Source organism: Chiloscyllium plagiosum, unplaced genomic scaffold (genome assembly GCF_004010195.1).
Source record: "Chiloscyllium plagiosum isolate BGI_BamShark_2017 unplaced genomic scaffold, ASM401019v2 scaf_15145, whole genome shotgun sequence".
Lineage (NCBI taxonomy): Eukaryota > Metazoa > Chordata > Chondrichthyes > Orectolobiformes > Hemiscylliidae > Chiloscyllium > Chiloscyllium plagiosum.
Window position 1 is genome coordinate 18,690 of NW_025215017.1, and position 15,266 is coordinate 33,955.

At 40.9% G+C, this 15,266-nt stretch overlaps 1 protein-coding gene across 1 annotated transcript in view; it reads left to right on the forward strand.

Annotated features, from left to right (window-relative positions):
* LOC122548116 (protein furry homolog) overlaps positions 1–15,266 on the forward strand; it is a 55,034-nt gene that overhangs the window by 15,759 nt on the left and 24,009 nt on the right. The window contains exons 5-7 of the mRNA XM_043686674.1: positions 198–283; positions 2,088–2,238; positions 8,989–9,092. Coding sequence (XP_043542609.1) covers positions 198–283; positions 2,088–2,238; positions 8,989–9,092 — 341 coding nt within the window. The remainder of the gene's footprint in view (positions 1–197; positions 284–2,087; positions 2,239–8,988; positions 9,093–15,266) is intronic.

Consider the following 15,266-nt stretch of genomic DNA (forward strand, 5'->3'; position numbering starts at 1 on the left):
AATGTGCTAGACTTGTAATGCAGATTTAATTATCACTTTTGAAAGAGAAACAAAGAGGAGAAAATTGGATTATTTCTAATAAATGAAAAAATATCATTTCTGTTTCATTAAGTACCACAAGTTTTCTTTAGTGGCTAAAATATCATGTTTTAAAATGTTTGTTGATGTACCCTGATTTTTTTACATATTTTCCTTAGGTTCAACAATGTTGTGATAAGAGCTCATTCTCGTCTTGAATCCAGGTACAGCAACAGTTCTGGTGGATCCTATGATGATGAAAAAGGTTAAAACTTTATTGGTTTTTATTACTATTTGTTCTTCTCAAACAGTTTCCAACTAGAAGTTGGCTAAAAGGGTTGCTTCAGCTCTACTGCTTTTCTACAAAGTAAATATTTGTTCAAGCTGAATTCAGTAATGCTGTCTATGTGCATGTGCCAAGACTGAATGCTAGTGTATGTTAAATGTTGCTTGAAAAAAAAAGATTGGTTTCTCTCTCCCATTGAGTGTCATAAGTAATTGATTCCAGGATTTCCTCCTGACTATTACAGTAGCCAGCACTTGCATATCTCTAGACAAGGATCTATTTAGAAACAGCATCCGGTACTTGATGTCATTAGGGAACTTCCAGTGACTGAAAATTTCTTCAGATGTTGTTATAGCCTGAAAGGCCTCATGATTCATCTACTGGTCAAATATCAAATATCATTTCAGCCAATTAAATCTGTGAAAATAAATCTTACATATCTTAACAAACACAATCTGTTAGAATAATCAACATGACAGCTCAGAAATTAGCTCTCATCAGAGCTAATTTAGCAGGTCAAACATAAAAGGTGTACAAATTCATTAGATCTGGCAGCATGATTGGGGAGAGATTGAGTTAATTATGCGAGTGTGTCTTTGACATGTGAGTTTTGTGTTTCATACACATAACTTATTTACTTTTTTTGATCTTGTATTAACTTCCCACTGCATTTTGGAATAGAAGATGAGGCTTTCGGAGGCCACCCTCCTGCCTAGTACCAGTGCCTCTGTTTTCTCCAAGTTGGGACATCCTGCTTACTGATTGGCAAACCAACTACTTTTCTTGCTTGCTGGAAAGGCAGATAATTGGAAAGGTGGTGAGTTGAGTGTCATTAGTGGCTGTTAATTGGTCACTTTGGGCTTAATTGCTTGTGAGTCAGGAAAGTCCCTTTTCACTCAGTACTTCATGAGTAAGGGGGTGAGTATCTTTCCAGGGTCAACTCACTCATTAGTTCCCCTTCTCAGCAACTCTTCCATGACCTCCAGGGAGGGTCAAATTGCACCTTATGCTTTCATCTGGCTACATCGTCTGTCACCCTGTGTTGTGCTATTGCACCAGAAGCCTAATCACTTTTTGATTATTTGTCATTTGTTCAAGAAGAAAATTTTTAGTGTGTACCTATTAATGCTGACAGGATCTCACCTGCACTTTAAATCTGGATAGCATAGTACAACTCATTAGAGAATTTTTACATGTATTGACTTACCATTAATGCTAAAGGAAGTCTCTCCTGACAAGTGAGTTAGCAGAATCGGACAATGCTTGAATGAGACAAAACAGAATGAGTGCTTGTGGAACCAACTGAAAAGTAGGAATTTGGTGCATAGTGGGGAAAAGATGATTTAAATAAGGTTTGTTGCAAGATGGGGAAACATTGTTCCTTTTCATAAAAGCATCAAGCACAAAAACATGGTTATAAGTTAAATTGCAAAAGAAACACTTATGAGCTGACTAATTTTTTTATTTTGCTGAGTAAGCAGTTAGATCATAGAACAACTTCATGGTGGACGCAGGGTCAGTTGAGGCATTCAAAATGGCTTTGGATGATTACTTAAATTGAAATATGATTCAGGGGAAAAGACAGGAGAATGGCACTGAGTCATAATACTCATTCTAAGAGCTGGAGCAGACACAATGGGCTAAATGGCCTCCTCCTGTACTAAAACAATTCTGCAATAAACTATGTTTTAAAGGCTAGTTATTGATCAAATGAGCATTATCATCATGCACCGAATAATTTTAATATTTCACTGGAAATAACTTCAATATTGTTACCCCTCAGGTGACCCAATGCCTCCTTATGCTAGTTGGTTGATGAAAACTGTGGAAGCTAACGTACCACAGCCTCTGCCAATGCCAATAAATGGAGGATGCTGGGCCCCCCTTGTGGATTACCTCCCTGAAACCATCACACCTCGTGGACCACTGCATAGGTTAGAAAATTATCTTCAAAACATACTTTGTATTTTAAAATGTACTTTTCAAGGTATTTGAATTATGTGTCAAAAGTGTAACCATTCTGTACCCAATGCAAGGAAGGGCAATTTTGATATGTACACTTTCAGAAAGTGACTTCTTTCTACACAAGGTGACATTTATCAGAACTTACTTTGAGCAGACTGATGATATTCTGGTTATTTATCCTAACTGCCTAAAGTTTGACTTATCTTTTGACTACTATCGCCGAACTGCTGTGATCTTTATTCAACTCAATGAACCGGAGTGATTAGCGTCCAATTTATAAGGGGAGAGAAGGAGATACTTTTGTTGGGGTGAGACTGAAAATCTGAAAGAAAGTGAAGAACCTGATGAGTTTAACAAGTTGAAGTTTAAGAAAAAGAATGAAACTGGATGGATCGTCCAACATCGACTGATGCACTGGCAATGTCTGTCAAACCCAGCACTTTCAACACTGCAAAATCCTCCTTCCTGAGAAATGGGGGCTTGTCCCACAGAGTGGTCAAGTGGCAAACTGACATAGTCATACTCCAAAGGGTAATACTTTGCAGACAATGTCCAGACACCACTAACATCACTCCGAGTGCATACTGTCTCAAAACAGGGCAGACCAAGTAGAGATGATGCCACAGTAAATAGGGAGCCCTTAACATTGACATAGGACTTCATGAAGATTCATGGTCCTATGATCAAAAAATGGGCAACAGAACTTGCTAATTACCATTAGCACCACTTCCCACACCTTTTTAAAGAGAATGGGGGGGGGGGGGGGGGGTAAAAGAGAAAGGGGAGAAGCATTGTTAATTAGGGAGTGCATCACAGCTGCAGAAAAGGAGGTTGTTGAGGAGGGTTTGTCTATTGAGTCAGTATGGGTGGAAGTCAATAACAGGGAAGGAGCAGTCACTTTATTGGGTGTTTTTTTATAGATCCTCAATAGCAGCAGAGAATTGGAAGAAGAGATTGGGCAGCAGGTCTTGGAAAGTGCAGATGTAACAGAGTTGTTGTTATGGGTAACTTCAACTTCCCCAATATTGATTGGAACCTCCTTAGTGCAGATGGTCTGGATTGAGTCGATTTTGTCAGGTGTGTCCAGGAAGGATTCCTGACTCAATATGTAGATAGACTAGGGGTGAGGCTATATTGGATTTGGTGCTAGGCAACAAGCCAGGACAGGTGTCAAATCTCTCGGTGGGAGAGCATTTTGGTGACAGTGACCACAACTGCCTCACCTTACCTTGCTGTGGAGAGGAATAGGAACAGACAGTATTGGAAAGTATTTAATTTGGGGAGGGAAAATTAAACTGCTATGAAACAGGAGCTATGGAGTATAAATTGGGAATAATTGTTCTACGGGAAATGCACATCAGAAATGTGGAGGCTCTTTAAGGATCACTTGATACAAATGTTGGATAACGTTGTCCCACTGAGTCAGGCAAGAAATGGTAAGGTGAAGGAGCCTTGGATGACAAGAAAAGAGGATCTTCTCATCAAGAGGGAGAAGGAAGCTTACTTAAGATTGAGGACTTAAGGATCTGGCACAGCTTTAGAGGATTATAGGGTAGCTCGGAAAGAATTCAAAAATGGACTGAGAAGAGCCAGGAAGGGGCATGAAAATGTCTTGGCGAGAAGGATTAGCAAAAACCCAAAGGCGTTCTACGCTTATGTGAGGACTTTAAGAATGACCAGAGAGAGGGTAGGCCGATCAGGGATACTGGAGGGAATTTGTGCCTGGAGTCTGAAGAGGTAGGGGAGGCCCTATATGAGTTTTTTGCTTCAGTATTCACTAGAGAGAGGAACCTTGTTGATAGTGAGAACACCAAGGACCAGGTTAATAGGCTTGAATAGATTGATATTAAGAAAGTGGATATGCTGGAAATCCTGGGAAGCGTCAAGATAGATAAGTCCCCAGTGCCATATCAGATATATCCAAGGTTACTACGGGAAGCGAGGAATGAGATTGCTGCGCCTCTGGTGATGATCTTTGCATCTTCTGTTTCCACCAGAGTAGTATCAGATGATTCGAGGGAGGTGAATGTTGTTCCTCTATTCAAGAAAAGAAATCGAGCAATCCCTGGGAATTACAGTCCAGTCAGTCTTACGTCTGTGGTAAGCAAGGTACTGGAAAGGATTCTGAGAGATAGGATTTATGACTATTTGGAAAAACGTAGTTTGATTAAAGATAGTCAGCATAGCTTTGTGAGGGGCAGTTCATGCCTCACAAGCCTTAATGAGTTCTTTGAAGATGTGACGAGACAAGTTGACGAAGGTCGAGCAGTGAATGTGGTGTATATGGATTTCAGTAAGGCATTTGATAAGATTCCCCATGGTAGACTCAGTCAGACAGTTAAGAGGTATGGGATGCAGGGACATTTGGCTGTCTAGATACAGGATTGGCTGGCCAAAGAAGACAGCGATTGGTAGTGGATTGAAAGTATTCTACCTGGTGGTCAATGACCAGTGGTGTCCCGCAGCGATGTGTTCTTGGGCCTCTTCTCTTTGTAGCTTTTATAAATGACTTGGATGAAGAAGTGGAAGGATGGGTTAGTTGTTTGCTGATGACACAAAGGTCGGTGGTGTTGCAGATAGCCTGCAAGAGCCCTTGACACTATGACAAGACATTGCCAGGATGCAGAGCTGGGTTGAGAAGTGGCAGATGGAGTTCACCCTGGATAAATGTGAAGTGATTCATTCTGGAAGGTTGAATTTGAATGCTGAATGTAGGGTTAAAGACAGGATTCTTTGCAGTGTGGAGGAACAGTGGGATCTTGGGGTCCACGTACCTAGATCCCTCAAAGTTGCCACCCACGTTGATAGGTTGTTAAAGTGGTGTATGCTGTTTTGGCTTTCATTAACAGGAGGATTGAGTTTAACTGCAGCTCTATAAAACCCTGCTTAGGTCACACTTGGAATATTGTATCCAGTTCTAGTTGCCTCATTATAGGAAGGATTTAGATGCTTTAGAGGGAGTACAGAGGAGACTTAACAGGATGCTGCCTGGATTGGAGGGCATGTCTTATGAAGAGAGGTTAAGTAAGCTACGGCTTTTCGTACTGGAGAAAAGAAGGAAGAGAAGTGACTTGGTCCAGGTGTACAAGGTAATGAGAGGCATAAATAGAGTAGATCGCCAGAGACTTTTCCCCAGGGCAGAAATGGCTGTCAGGCGGGATCATAATTTTAAGGTGACTGGAGGGAGATAGAGGGGAGATGTCAGATGTAGGTACTTTACATAGAGCGTGGTGGGTGCATGGAATGCACTGCCACCAGTGGTAGTAGAGTCAGAGACATTAGGGACATTTGAGCGACTGCTAGACAAGAAAGTTCAATTCTGAGCTGTATCAGTCGGAGGGCTGTGAGGATAGAATGAGGAAGATGGAGTCCTGTTTTAAGAATTTGGACCTTTCGGGTGTAACCTCTCAGAATCCTTTTTGAGTGCTCCCTTGAGAATTCAGGAAGTGCAGGAGATGGTAAGGCTGCTCCAGAGTGGTAAAGTGCCTGGACCAAATGGATTTCAATGCGAGTTCTGTAAGGAGTTTATAGACTAATTGGCCGGGCCACACTTGAATATGTACAATTATTCATTCAGTCAGGGTAGCCTCCCATCCTCTTTGAGAGAAGCAAATATCTGTCTTATCCTTAAGAAAGGGAAAGCCCCAGAAGATTGTACTTTGTAGAGGCCTATATCGTTATTGAATGTGGATTTCAAAACCCTGTTGAAAATGTTAGCATTAAGGCTGAGAGGTTATTGCTGTTTATTGTAAAGAAGAACCAGACGTGGTTTATTAAGGGTTGTAGGTCTACCAATAATATTAGAAGAGTATTAAATATGGTTCAAGTATGTCAGCAAAGAGCGATATCAGGTTTGGTAGTTTCCCTTGACGCAGAGAAAGTGTTTGACTGAATGGAATGGCTGTACCTTTTTTATGTCAGAGAACGGTTTGGTCTTGGAGAGGTTTTTACCAAATGGTGGCTGTGCTGTATAACGACCCGAAAGCACCAGTGCTCACAAATGGCATAAGATGAGATAGTTTTAGTGTCGGCAGAGGCTGTTGTCAAGGGTGCCCTCTTTCACCACTATTATTTACACAGGTGATCAAGCCACTGGCAGAAGCCATTCAGATCCCAGTATAACGGCTCGGAAGTAGGATCAGGCAAGCGTAAAATTATTCTTTATGCGGATTATGTCCTTCTCTTTTTAACTGATCCAATGGCATCTGTGCTCTGCTTAATACAAGTGGTTAGTTTATTTGGTGTGTTTTCAGGGTACAAAGTTATTTCATGAAATCAGAGGCCATGCCTATGTGGTGACTTACAAGTATGTCCAGCTTTGAGGATGGAACCTGTTTCCCCTTTTGGTGGTCACAGGGAGGTTTTTTTTTTTGTGTACTTAGGCATTTTTATTACCCTGGTTTTGATCAGTTATATAAAGCTAATTATGTGCAGTTGTTAGAGAAAATTAGGCAGGGAGGATCTTCCAATATCTTGGTTGGGCAGAATAGTTCTGGACAAAATTAATGTTCTTCCTCACCTATTATATCCCATGAGAATGCTCCCTTTGATGCTGCCAAGGCAAGCGCTGCGCAGGCTTTATAACTGGCTTGGATCTTTTATTTGGCATCATAGGCGACCTCTTATTAAGCTGGACAAATTGTAGCTTTTACAACAAAGGGGTGGGGGGGGAGTTTAGATTTTCTGAACTTTAGGAATCACTGTACAAGTCCGATTGTCCTAAACAGTGAAAGCTTGGAGGATGATGTGGCAGGGTGAGGGCAATTTACAAAAAAACCTCCCCTTTCAGCCCTATAGTGGGAATGTTGGATTTTAGCCAGGTTTAATGGACTCTGGCTTTAAGCTTCGGGAGACCAGAGGAATCTCCTGTTTGGGAGACCTATTCGATGGGGAGGTCACGACGTCATTCGAACAGATAGGTCAGAAGTTCGGCCTACCTGGGAAGGAGCTCCTTCGATATTACCTAGTTAGAGACTTTGTACAAAAAAAAGACTACATTGATGGTTAATTCTGACAAATTGGACATGGAGAGGAGAGTCAGCAGGCACCCCCTTGCTTAGCACTCTCTGTCACTTACTAGCTAGGAACGTGTCGAAGGTCATGAAACGACTGTATAAAACCTGGACTCAAGAGTTAGGGGTGGAAGTCTCCAAAGGGTAATGTGTGAGGACATTTTGGAAAATGTTATCAAGATCTCTATTTGTATTAAGTCTCAGGCTATTCATTTGAAGGTACTCCATAAGGCCCACCTGGCACCAGAATGGCTTGCGAAGTTTAAGACAGGAGCGTCCCCAATGTGTCCCAAGTGTAAAACGAAGATTGGTACTCTTACCCACTGTTTATGGACATGCCACATGATCCGCAGGTATTGGGATGATGTAGCGAGTGCTTTGGCATAAGTTTTGAGAACTGAGATTGAGTTGAATCTGGTGTCCTTCCTTTTGGTTTTCCAAATCTTCCCTCCCTGGATGTACATGTTTACTATTCTCTCTTTCTGCATGAGGAAGAACATTTTAATGAGCTGGGTAACGGAGAATCCCCCAGGACTCTCGAGCTGGCATAGGATAGTTTTGGAACACATCCCCTTTGACTTCCTTACAAGTAGGATGCACTAGAAAATGGAATTGTTTCACTGAACATGGCGGCCCTTTTTGTATTATATCGATGTAGACACATCGGCTACCTCCAGGGCCTTTGTCTAGCCGTGAGAACTGTGCCTGACAGTTTGGGGGCCCATGGGAGGAAGAATCCCGCTTAAGTACAGGTCTACTCACTGTTGCTCCCAGTGTTGGGGAGCTGTGATGAGAGTGCGCTGAGTGTAGTAATTGTAACTTAAGCTACCTTGTTATAACTTGGTATAATTTTATTTTGTCTGTTTATTTTTTTTTCTTCTTTCATATTGGTTATTTATTGAACTGTAGTTTTTACAGAATTTTTAAAATTCTTGTTGTGTTTTGGTAGTTTGTGGAATAGATTAGTTTTTTTTTGTTTTGTTGTTGCTATTATACTGTACAGTGGTCACACTGTTTTGTACAAGTTTTATAATTTTGTAAAAAACCTAAAAAAAAATTTCAAAATAAAAATATTTATAAAAAAATCTATTCATTTATCCTCTCCCAAAAAGGTTCCTCCAAGATCAGTTGTAAATTTCACTTTTTGTTCATTTTCCCAGATGCACTCCAATGTCTGGTGATACATGAATTCAACAGCAAAGGCAGTAACTGTGTAGGTTCACTGCTGTGTCAGTTAGCAGTGTGGGTTTCTTTCTCCCTCTCTCTCCTGCACAGACCATGTGCTGCCTTTGTCTGCTCCTCTCCCTTTTAACAGTGACGTTGTTTTGACTTTTTTTTTCTCCAAAGTTCCAAAACAACGCAACAGCATATAAAACAGTAATTGCTGCTCCTGCAATTCGAAGAAATCACCTCCACCACCTAAAATACATCAAAAAAGGAGCAGCTGTTACAGCCATACATTTTTCTCATCCTCCATCTTGGATTCTCCTATCTCGGTCCAGCTATCAACCTTACCTTCTAGTATAACTTACTTTCCCATCTAACAACCAAAATGCCAGTCATGATGTTTTACATTTGTAAAAACCAGTGTTTTGTACCATATCATCAGTAACTGCACTCCCAGTGAGGAAATAAACAAAGTAGTGCATTCCCTCAGCTGAGCTAGCTACTATATAGTACTTACATTTTGTATTTCTATGGAAACAGGTGTAATATAGCTGTCATCTTCATGACAGAGATGGTGGTTGATCACAGTGTTAGAGAAGACTGGGCTCTGCATCTGCCGCTGTTAATTCATGCACTCTTTTTGGGTAAGGCTAACTGTTTTTAATTTTAATTTAAAATTGTGGAAGTATTCATGTGAGTTTATAGAAGGTACAGAAGATTCATATTTTCCAGTTAGTAAAATTCAGGATTGATCATACAGTAACGGTAACAAATTAGGTGCTACAAGCCTGTATGATATTTTAATGAAAATACTCACCTATTTTGAGACTGCAGTGAAAATAATTTTATTATAGTGTTAATGTATCACAATTATTGTATAGAATTCACCCTACACATGACTAAGATTGCATCAACCATAACAGCACTTCTGAATTTACCAAATGAGAACTGATTCAATTTTCCTCTTGGTTTTATTGGAATACTCAGCTATGTTCACTATTTCTATATGGGTAGGTTTCATCCATGTGTAACACACAAATAAACTGCATTCTGTTGCTGATGACAAAAAAAGTAAGCACACTGTTATAGACTAGGCCACACCCCTCAAAACATTTTTAAGCAGGTAGCCCAGACCGTAACTTTGCTTTTGCTTAGCTAGGTGTATAGTAGATATTCCCGAAGTAAATTAGCTGGGTAAACTGCCAAGTTTTACACAAGCAAAATTTACTTTAAAATTACGGAATGAAACACAAAGAACAGAGAACAGAATACTGGATAACTTTTCCTATCCAAATCTGACCTAATGATGCTGTTCCAAAAATACTTGCAACTGTCCCAATACACATATCCTTTTGCACAAATAGTAAAAAATTAAACGAACTAGAGCTTACAGGCTTGAAGTTAGAGAGGGCAGAAGAAGAGAGAGAAGCTTCCAATTTCTCCTCTGACTCTGACTCAAATCACTCCCAAACTGAATTGAACTGCACAGCCAGAGAGCTGGCCACACCCCTTGACTACACCAGTTTTCACTATCTATTAGGGTAAACAACAAGGCCCCAATGAACCATTCGAACTTCAGACACGATGGGGCCTAGCCAGTTACCCCCTCTCTGGAAAACAAAAACTCAGAGGCAAAGTAACCTTGTACCAAACCAGCATTGTGACAGATACCTCAGGAGAAAAGCTTAGATAATTCGAAGATAATATTAGATACAAAAGTTGTATTTTAAACCAAGTTTAAATCAAACAATCTGTAAGGAAGTTCTTGCAGAAAGTGTGAGGATGTTGCATTTTGTCTTTAAGGACGGGTGGATTGGGGTCATTGGGGATAAAAGAAACTGTTAAATATTACACCAATACCCAGTTTGCTTGCTGACCATTTTAATGGACACAGTTGACAAGTAGGCTTGTCAGAGACAGCTCAGTGAGTAAAATCTTCTTAAAAAGCTAACTGCCTTAATTTGAACAGGGATTTTGTTTCATCCCATGCAGATTAACTGTGACTAAGTAATCCTGGCAGGTACAAAGAAGTGAGAAAGACCCGACCCGTGAGCTAAATGCTTTTATAGCACAATATGGACCAGGATGATCAGGAGTGTTTCCTCTAAGTCTAGATTAGAATGGTGCTGGAAAAGCACAGCAGGTCAGGCAGCAATCGAGGAGCAGGAAAATCAACATTTCAGTCCTATATTCCTGATGAAGGGCTTTTGCCCAAAACATCGATTTTCTTGCTCTTTGGATGCTGCCTGGCCTGCTGTGCGTTTCCAGCACCATTCTAATCTAGACTCTGGTTTCTAGCATCTGCAGTCCTTGTTTTTACCTAATGTTTCCTCTAAGCCCAATAAGCCTAAATCTTAACATGCTCCATGATTGGTAGATTTCAGAACCTTCCTGCCATTCAGTGCATCAAAACCATTCTGAAATTCGGTCATGACTGATCCTCTATCTCAACATCATTAGTGTTTTCTCTCCGTAAGCCTCAATATTCTTCACTTATAGAAATCAGTTTTCTTCAGTATATTCAGTGACTTTGCCTCTGCAGTGTTCTGTGATAGACAATTCCATCAATTCACCATCCTCTGAGTGAAGAGCAATGCAAGATTTGTGAAGAGCAATATTGTAATTTTGAGACCATGACCTCTATTCCGGTCTCCCTAGCCAAGGGAAGCATTAACCCTATATCCAATCTGACCAGTCCTGTCAGAATTGTCAACATTTCATTGAGATCCCTCTCATTCTTCTAAACTCCAGTTAATACAGGCCCAGCTGTTCGAATCTCTCCTCCTATGAAAAACCAAGAAATCAATCAGTGAACCTTTGCTGCACTCATTCTATGACAAGTATATCTTTTATTGGGTAAAGAGCTGCTGAATTGCACAAAGCACTCCAGGTGTGGTCTTAGCAAAGCCCTGTATAGCTGCAGTGAGATTTGCTTGTTCCTGCCCTCAAGCTCTCTTGCAGTGAAGACCAACAAACGTTTTGGCTTTCTAACTGCCTGCTGCACCTGCATATTTGTGTTCAATGGTGTAAACTCATGTCCCTTTGTACATCAACCTTTCCCAGACTATCACCATTTAAATAATACTCTGCCGTTCTGTTTTCCTGCTGAAGTGGACAACTTCACATTTAGGTCAGCGAGCATCCAAGGAGCAGGAGAATTGACATTTTGGGTATAAGCCCTTCATCAGGGCTTATGCCGGAAACATCAATTTTCCTGCTGAACTTATGCTGCCTGATCTGCTGTGCCTTTCCAGCATCACACACTCAACTCTGATCTCTAGCATCTGCAGTTCTCACTTTCTCCAATTTCACATTTATCCATGTTATACTGCATACTTGCCCACTCACTCAACTTGTCAAAATGTCCCTGAAGCCTCTTTATATCCTCCTCATCACTCACACCCATCTAGGTTTGATTTCCTCAAAATTGATGACGTGTATTGTGAATGGCTGGGGCCCAAGCATTGGTCCCTGTAGCAATCCATTTTTCACAGCCTTCCACTCCAAAAATTATCAATTTGTTCCTATTCTCTGTTTCCTGTCTGCAAACCAATTCTCAATCCATGCCAGTATATTACCATCAATCCCAGTGCTTTGATTTTGCACAAAAATCTCTTAGGTGGGACTTTGTCAAATGCTTTCTGAAAATCCAAATACACCACATTACTTTTTATTCGCTCATGGGATGTGGGCATCGTTGGCTGTGCAAGGACTTATTGCCCATCCCTAGCTCCCCTTGAGAAGGTGGTGGTGAGGTGGCTTCTTCAACCCCAGCTGTCCACTTGGTGTAGATGCACCCACTATGTTGTTATGGAGAGAGTTCCTGATTTTGACCTAGTGACACTGAAGGAATGGCTATATACTTCCAAGTAACAATGATGAGTGGCTTTGAGGGAACTTGCGGTTGTGGTGTTCCCATGTAGCTGCTGCTCTTGGCCTGGTAGAAGTTGTGGTTTTGGAAGTTGTTGTTAAAGGAACCTTGATGCTTGATCTTGTAGAGCTATGGTCTCCAAAATGTAGATTCCAATCAAGTGGTCAATCATAGACTCTCTGACAGTTGGTCTCATCACCTACCCAAATAGATCACATCCACTGGCTGTCCTTGGTCTAACTTGCTCCTGACTTACTCAAAGAATTCTAACACATTTTTCAGGCATGGCTTCCCCTTGACAAAGCCATGCTGACTCTGCCCTATTTCAGCATGGACTTTCAAGTTCTCCACAATCTCATCCTTAATACTGGATTCTAAAATCTTAGCAATGACTGGGATCAGGCCAACCAGTTTATAATTTCCCATCTTTTGCCTCACTCCCTTTTTAAACATGGGTGTTACATTACTGTTTTCCAGTCCTCTGAGACTCTCCCTGATTCCAGTGTTCCTGAAAGATCACCACCAATGCTTCCATAATCTCCTCAGCTATCTTCTTCAGAACTCTGGGGTGTAGTCCATCTGGTGCAGGTGATTCATCTGTATTCAGACCTTTCAGCTTCCCCAAGACTTGATGGTCAGTACACACACCTCTGCCCCTTGATTCTCTTGAGGTTCTGGTATGCTACTGGTGTCTTCTACCACGAAGAGTGCTGCAAAATGTCTAATTCAGTTCTTCCATCATTTCTTTTCTCTCTATTACTACTTCTCCAGTCTCATTTTCCAGAGGTCCAATGTCCACTCTTGCCTATCTCTTATGTTTTACATGTCTAAAAAGAAACTATTTCAGTCTTTTATATTGCTAGCTAGCTTACCCTCATATTTAAAATTCATCCCCTCCACCCCGTTGCCATTTTAGTTATCCTCTGCTGATTTTTTTTAAAGCCTTCCCAATCCACTGACTTTCTACTGGGGTTCCCTGCTTTCTATACTTGTTCTTTGCTTTTATCTTATCTCTGACTATCAATTGTTAGTCAAGGCTGCCATGTCCTCTCCTTAATATGTTTCTTCTTCCTTGGGATTAATTTCTGCTGTACCTCTCAAATTACCCCCAGAAACTACTGCTAACACTACTCCACTGTCATCCTTGCTCGGCTCTCCTTCCAAACAACTCTGGCCAGCTCTTCCCTCAGGTCTGTTACCTTTACTCTATTGTAATGCTATTACATCTGATTTCAGCTTCTCGCTTTCACCCTACAGTTTGAAAGCGTCATATTATGGTCACTGCTTTCTCAGGGTTCTTTCATCTTAAGCTCCAAAATTAAGTCTGCCTCACTACACATCATCAAATCCAGAATTGCCTGTTCACTAGTGGGCTCTATCACAAACTGCTGCAAAAAAAGATCTCCTAGACATTCCACCAATTCTGTTTCTTAGGATCCACTACCAAGCTGATTTTCTCAGTGAACCTGCATATTTGAAGTTCCTGCATAATTATTATAATAGTGCCTTTCTTACAAACTTTTTTCTAACTTGTGATTTATTTTCCATCCCACATCCTTTCTACTGCTAGGAAGCCTGTAAATAATTCCCTTCAGAGATTTTTTCCCCCTTTGTGGTTCCTTGGAATCTATGCCATCTGACCCTACATCACATTGATTTAATTTCATTTCTTACCTTTGAGGCAATCCTGTCCCCTCTGCCCACCTACCTATCCTTTCAATAGGCTGTGTACACTTGCTTGCAAACATGTCTCTATGATGACCACAAAATCATACCTGCCAGTTGCAATCTGCACTACAAGTTCATTGTTTCTTATACTACATGCGTATACATACAGCACCCTCAGCCCTGCATTGACCACCCCCCTTCTCAAAATTGCCCTTTATCTGCTGTGCGTGAAGTTAGATTCCTGACCCTCTCTGTACTCTCTGTCCTATTACTTGTTCTGGAAACTTCAGTTATCTGTCCTGGGCTCCCCTTCCTCCACTCCTACCAAGACCACCAATTTAACTTTTTCCAGAATTTTGCATGCAACTTGACCCTCCTCCCAACCCCCAACTATTTAATTTAAAGTATTAGTTACGTGATTTTCCAGGATCCTGGTCCCAGCATTATTCAGGTGAAGCCTGTCCCATTGGTAAGCCTCCCTCCTTCCCTAGTACTGGTGCCAATGTCCCATGAGTTTGAATCTTTTTCTTCCGCACCAATTGTTGAGCCACAAATTTTTCTGTTTGTATACAATTTGAAGCTCTTGTCGCCTTTTAGGTTACTTGAAAATTTGCTCTCATACTCCTAATTTTCCCCTTTTAAACAATCCGATGGTCCTTCTTTGCTGACTTCTAAATTGTTCCAAGTCCTCAGGCTTTCTACTTGAGCTACTTTATGTGACTCCTGTAGATCCAATACTGTTCTTAATTTCTTTGATTAACCATGGTTGGGCCACTTTTTCGTTGTCTTCTTTTGCCCATAATGAATGTATAATTGCTGCAATGCATGCATTTCTTCTTCAAGTATTAACCAATTCTTGTCCATTGTCATTCTTTTTAATGAGGTTACCCAGTCTATCGCCACTTCTTGACCCTGATACTCTCACATTTCCTTTTCTCTAGATTTAGGTCCCTGATTTTGGTTTGGACAACTACACTTTCTATCCCAATGAAAGAAATCTGTCATGTTATAGGCTTTTTTTCAAAAGGAACCCCCACGTTTTCAAGTCTGAGAGTAAATGATAGGGGCATATTTTCAGTAATTACTTTCAAAAGGCAATACAAATTTGCATTACATTGTTTTTCAAATGTACATCTATTATAAACCTTGTTTATAAACGTAACAACTGGGCGGCACGGTGGCACAGCAGTTAGCACTGCTGCCTCACAGCACCAGAGTCCCAGGTTCAATTCCCGCCTCAGGCGACTGACTGTGTGGAGTTTGCATATTCTCCCCGTGT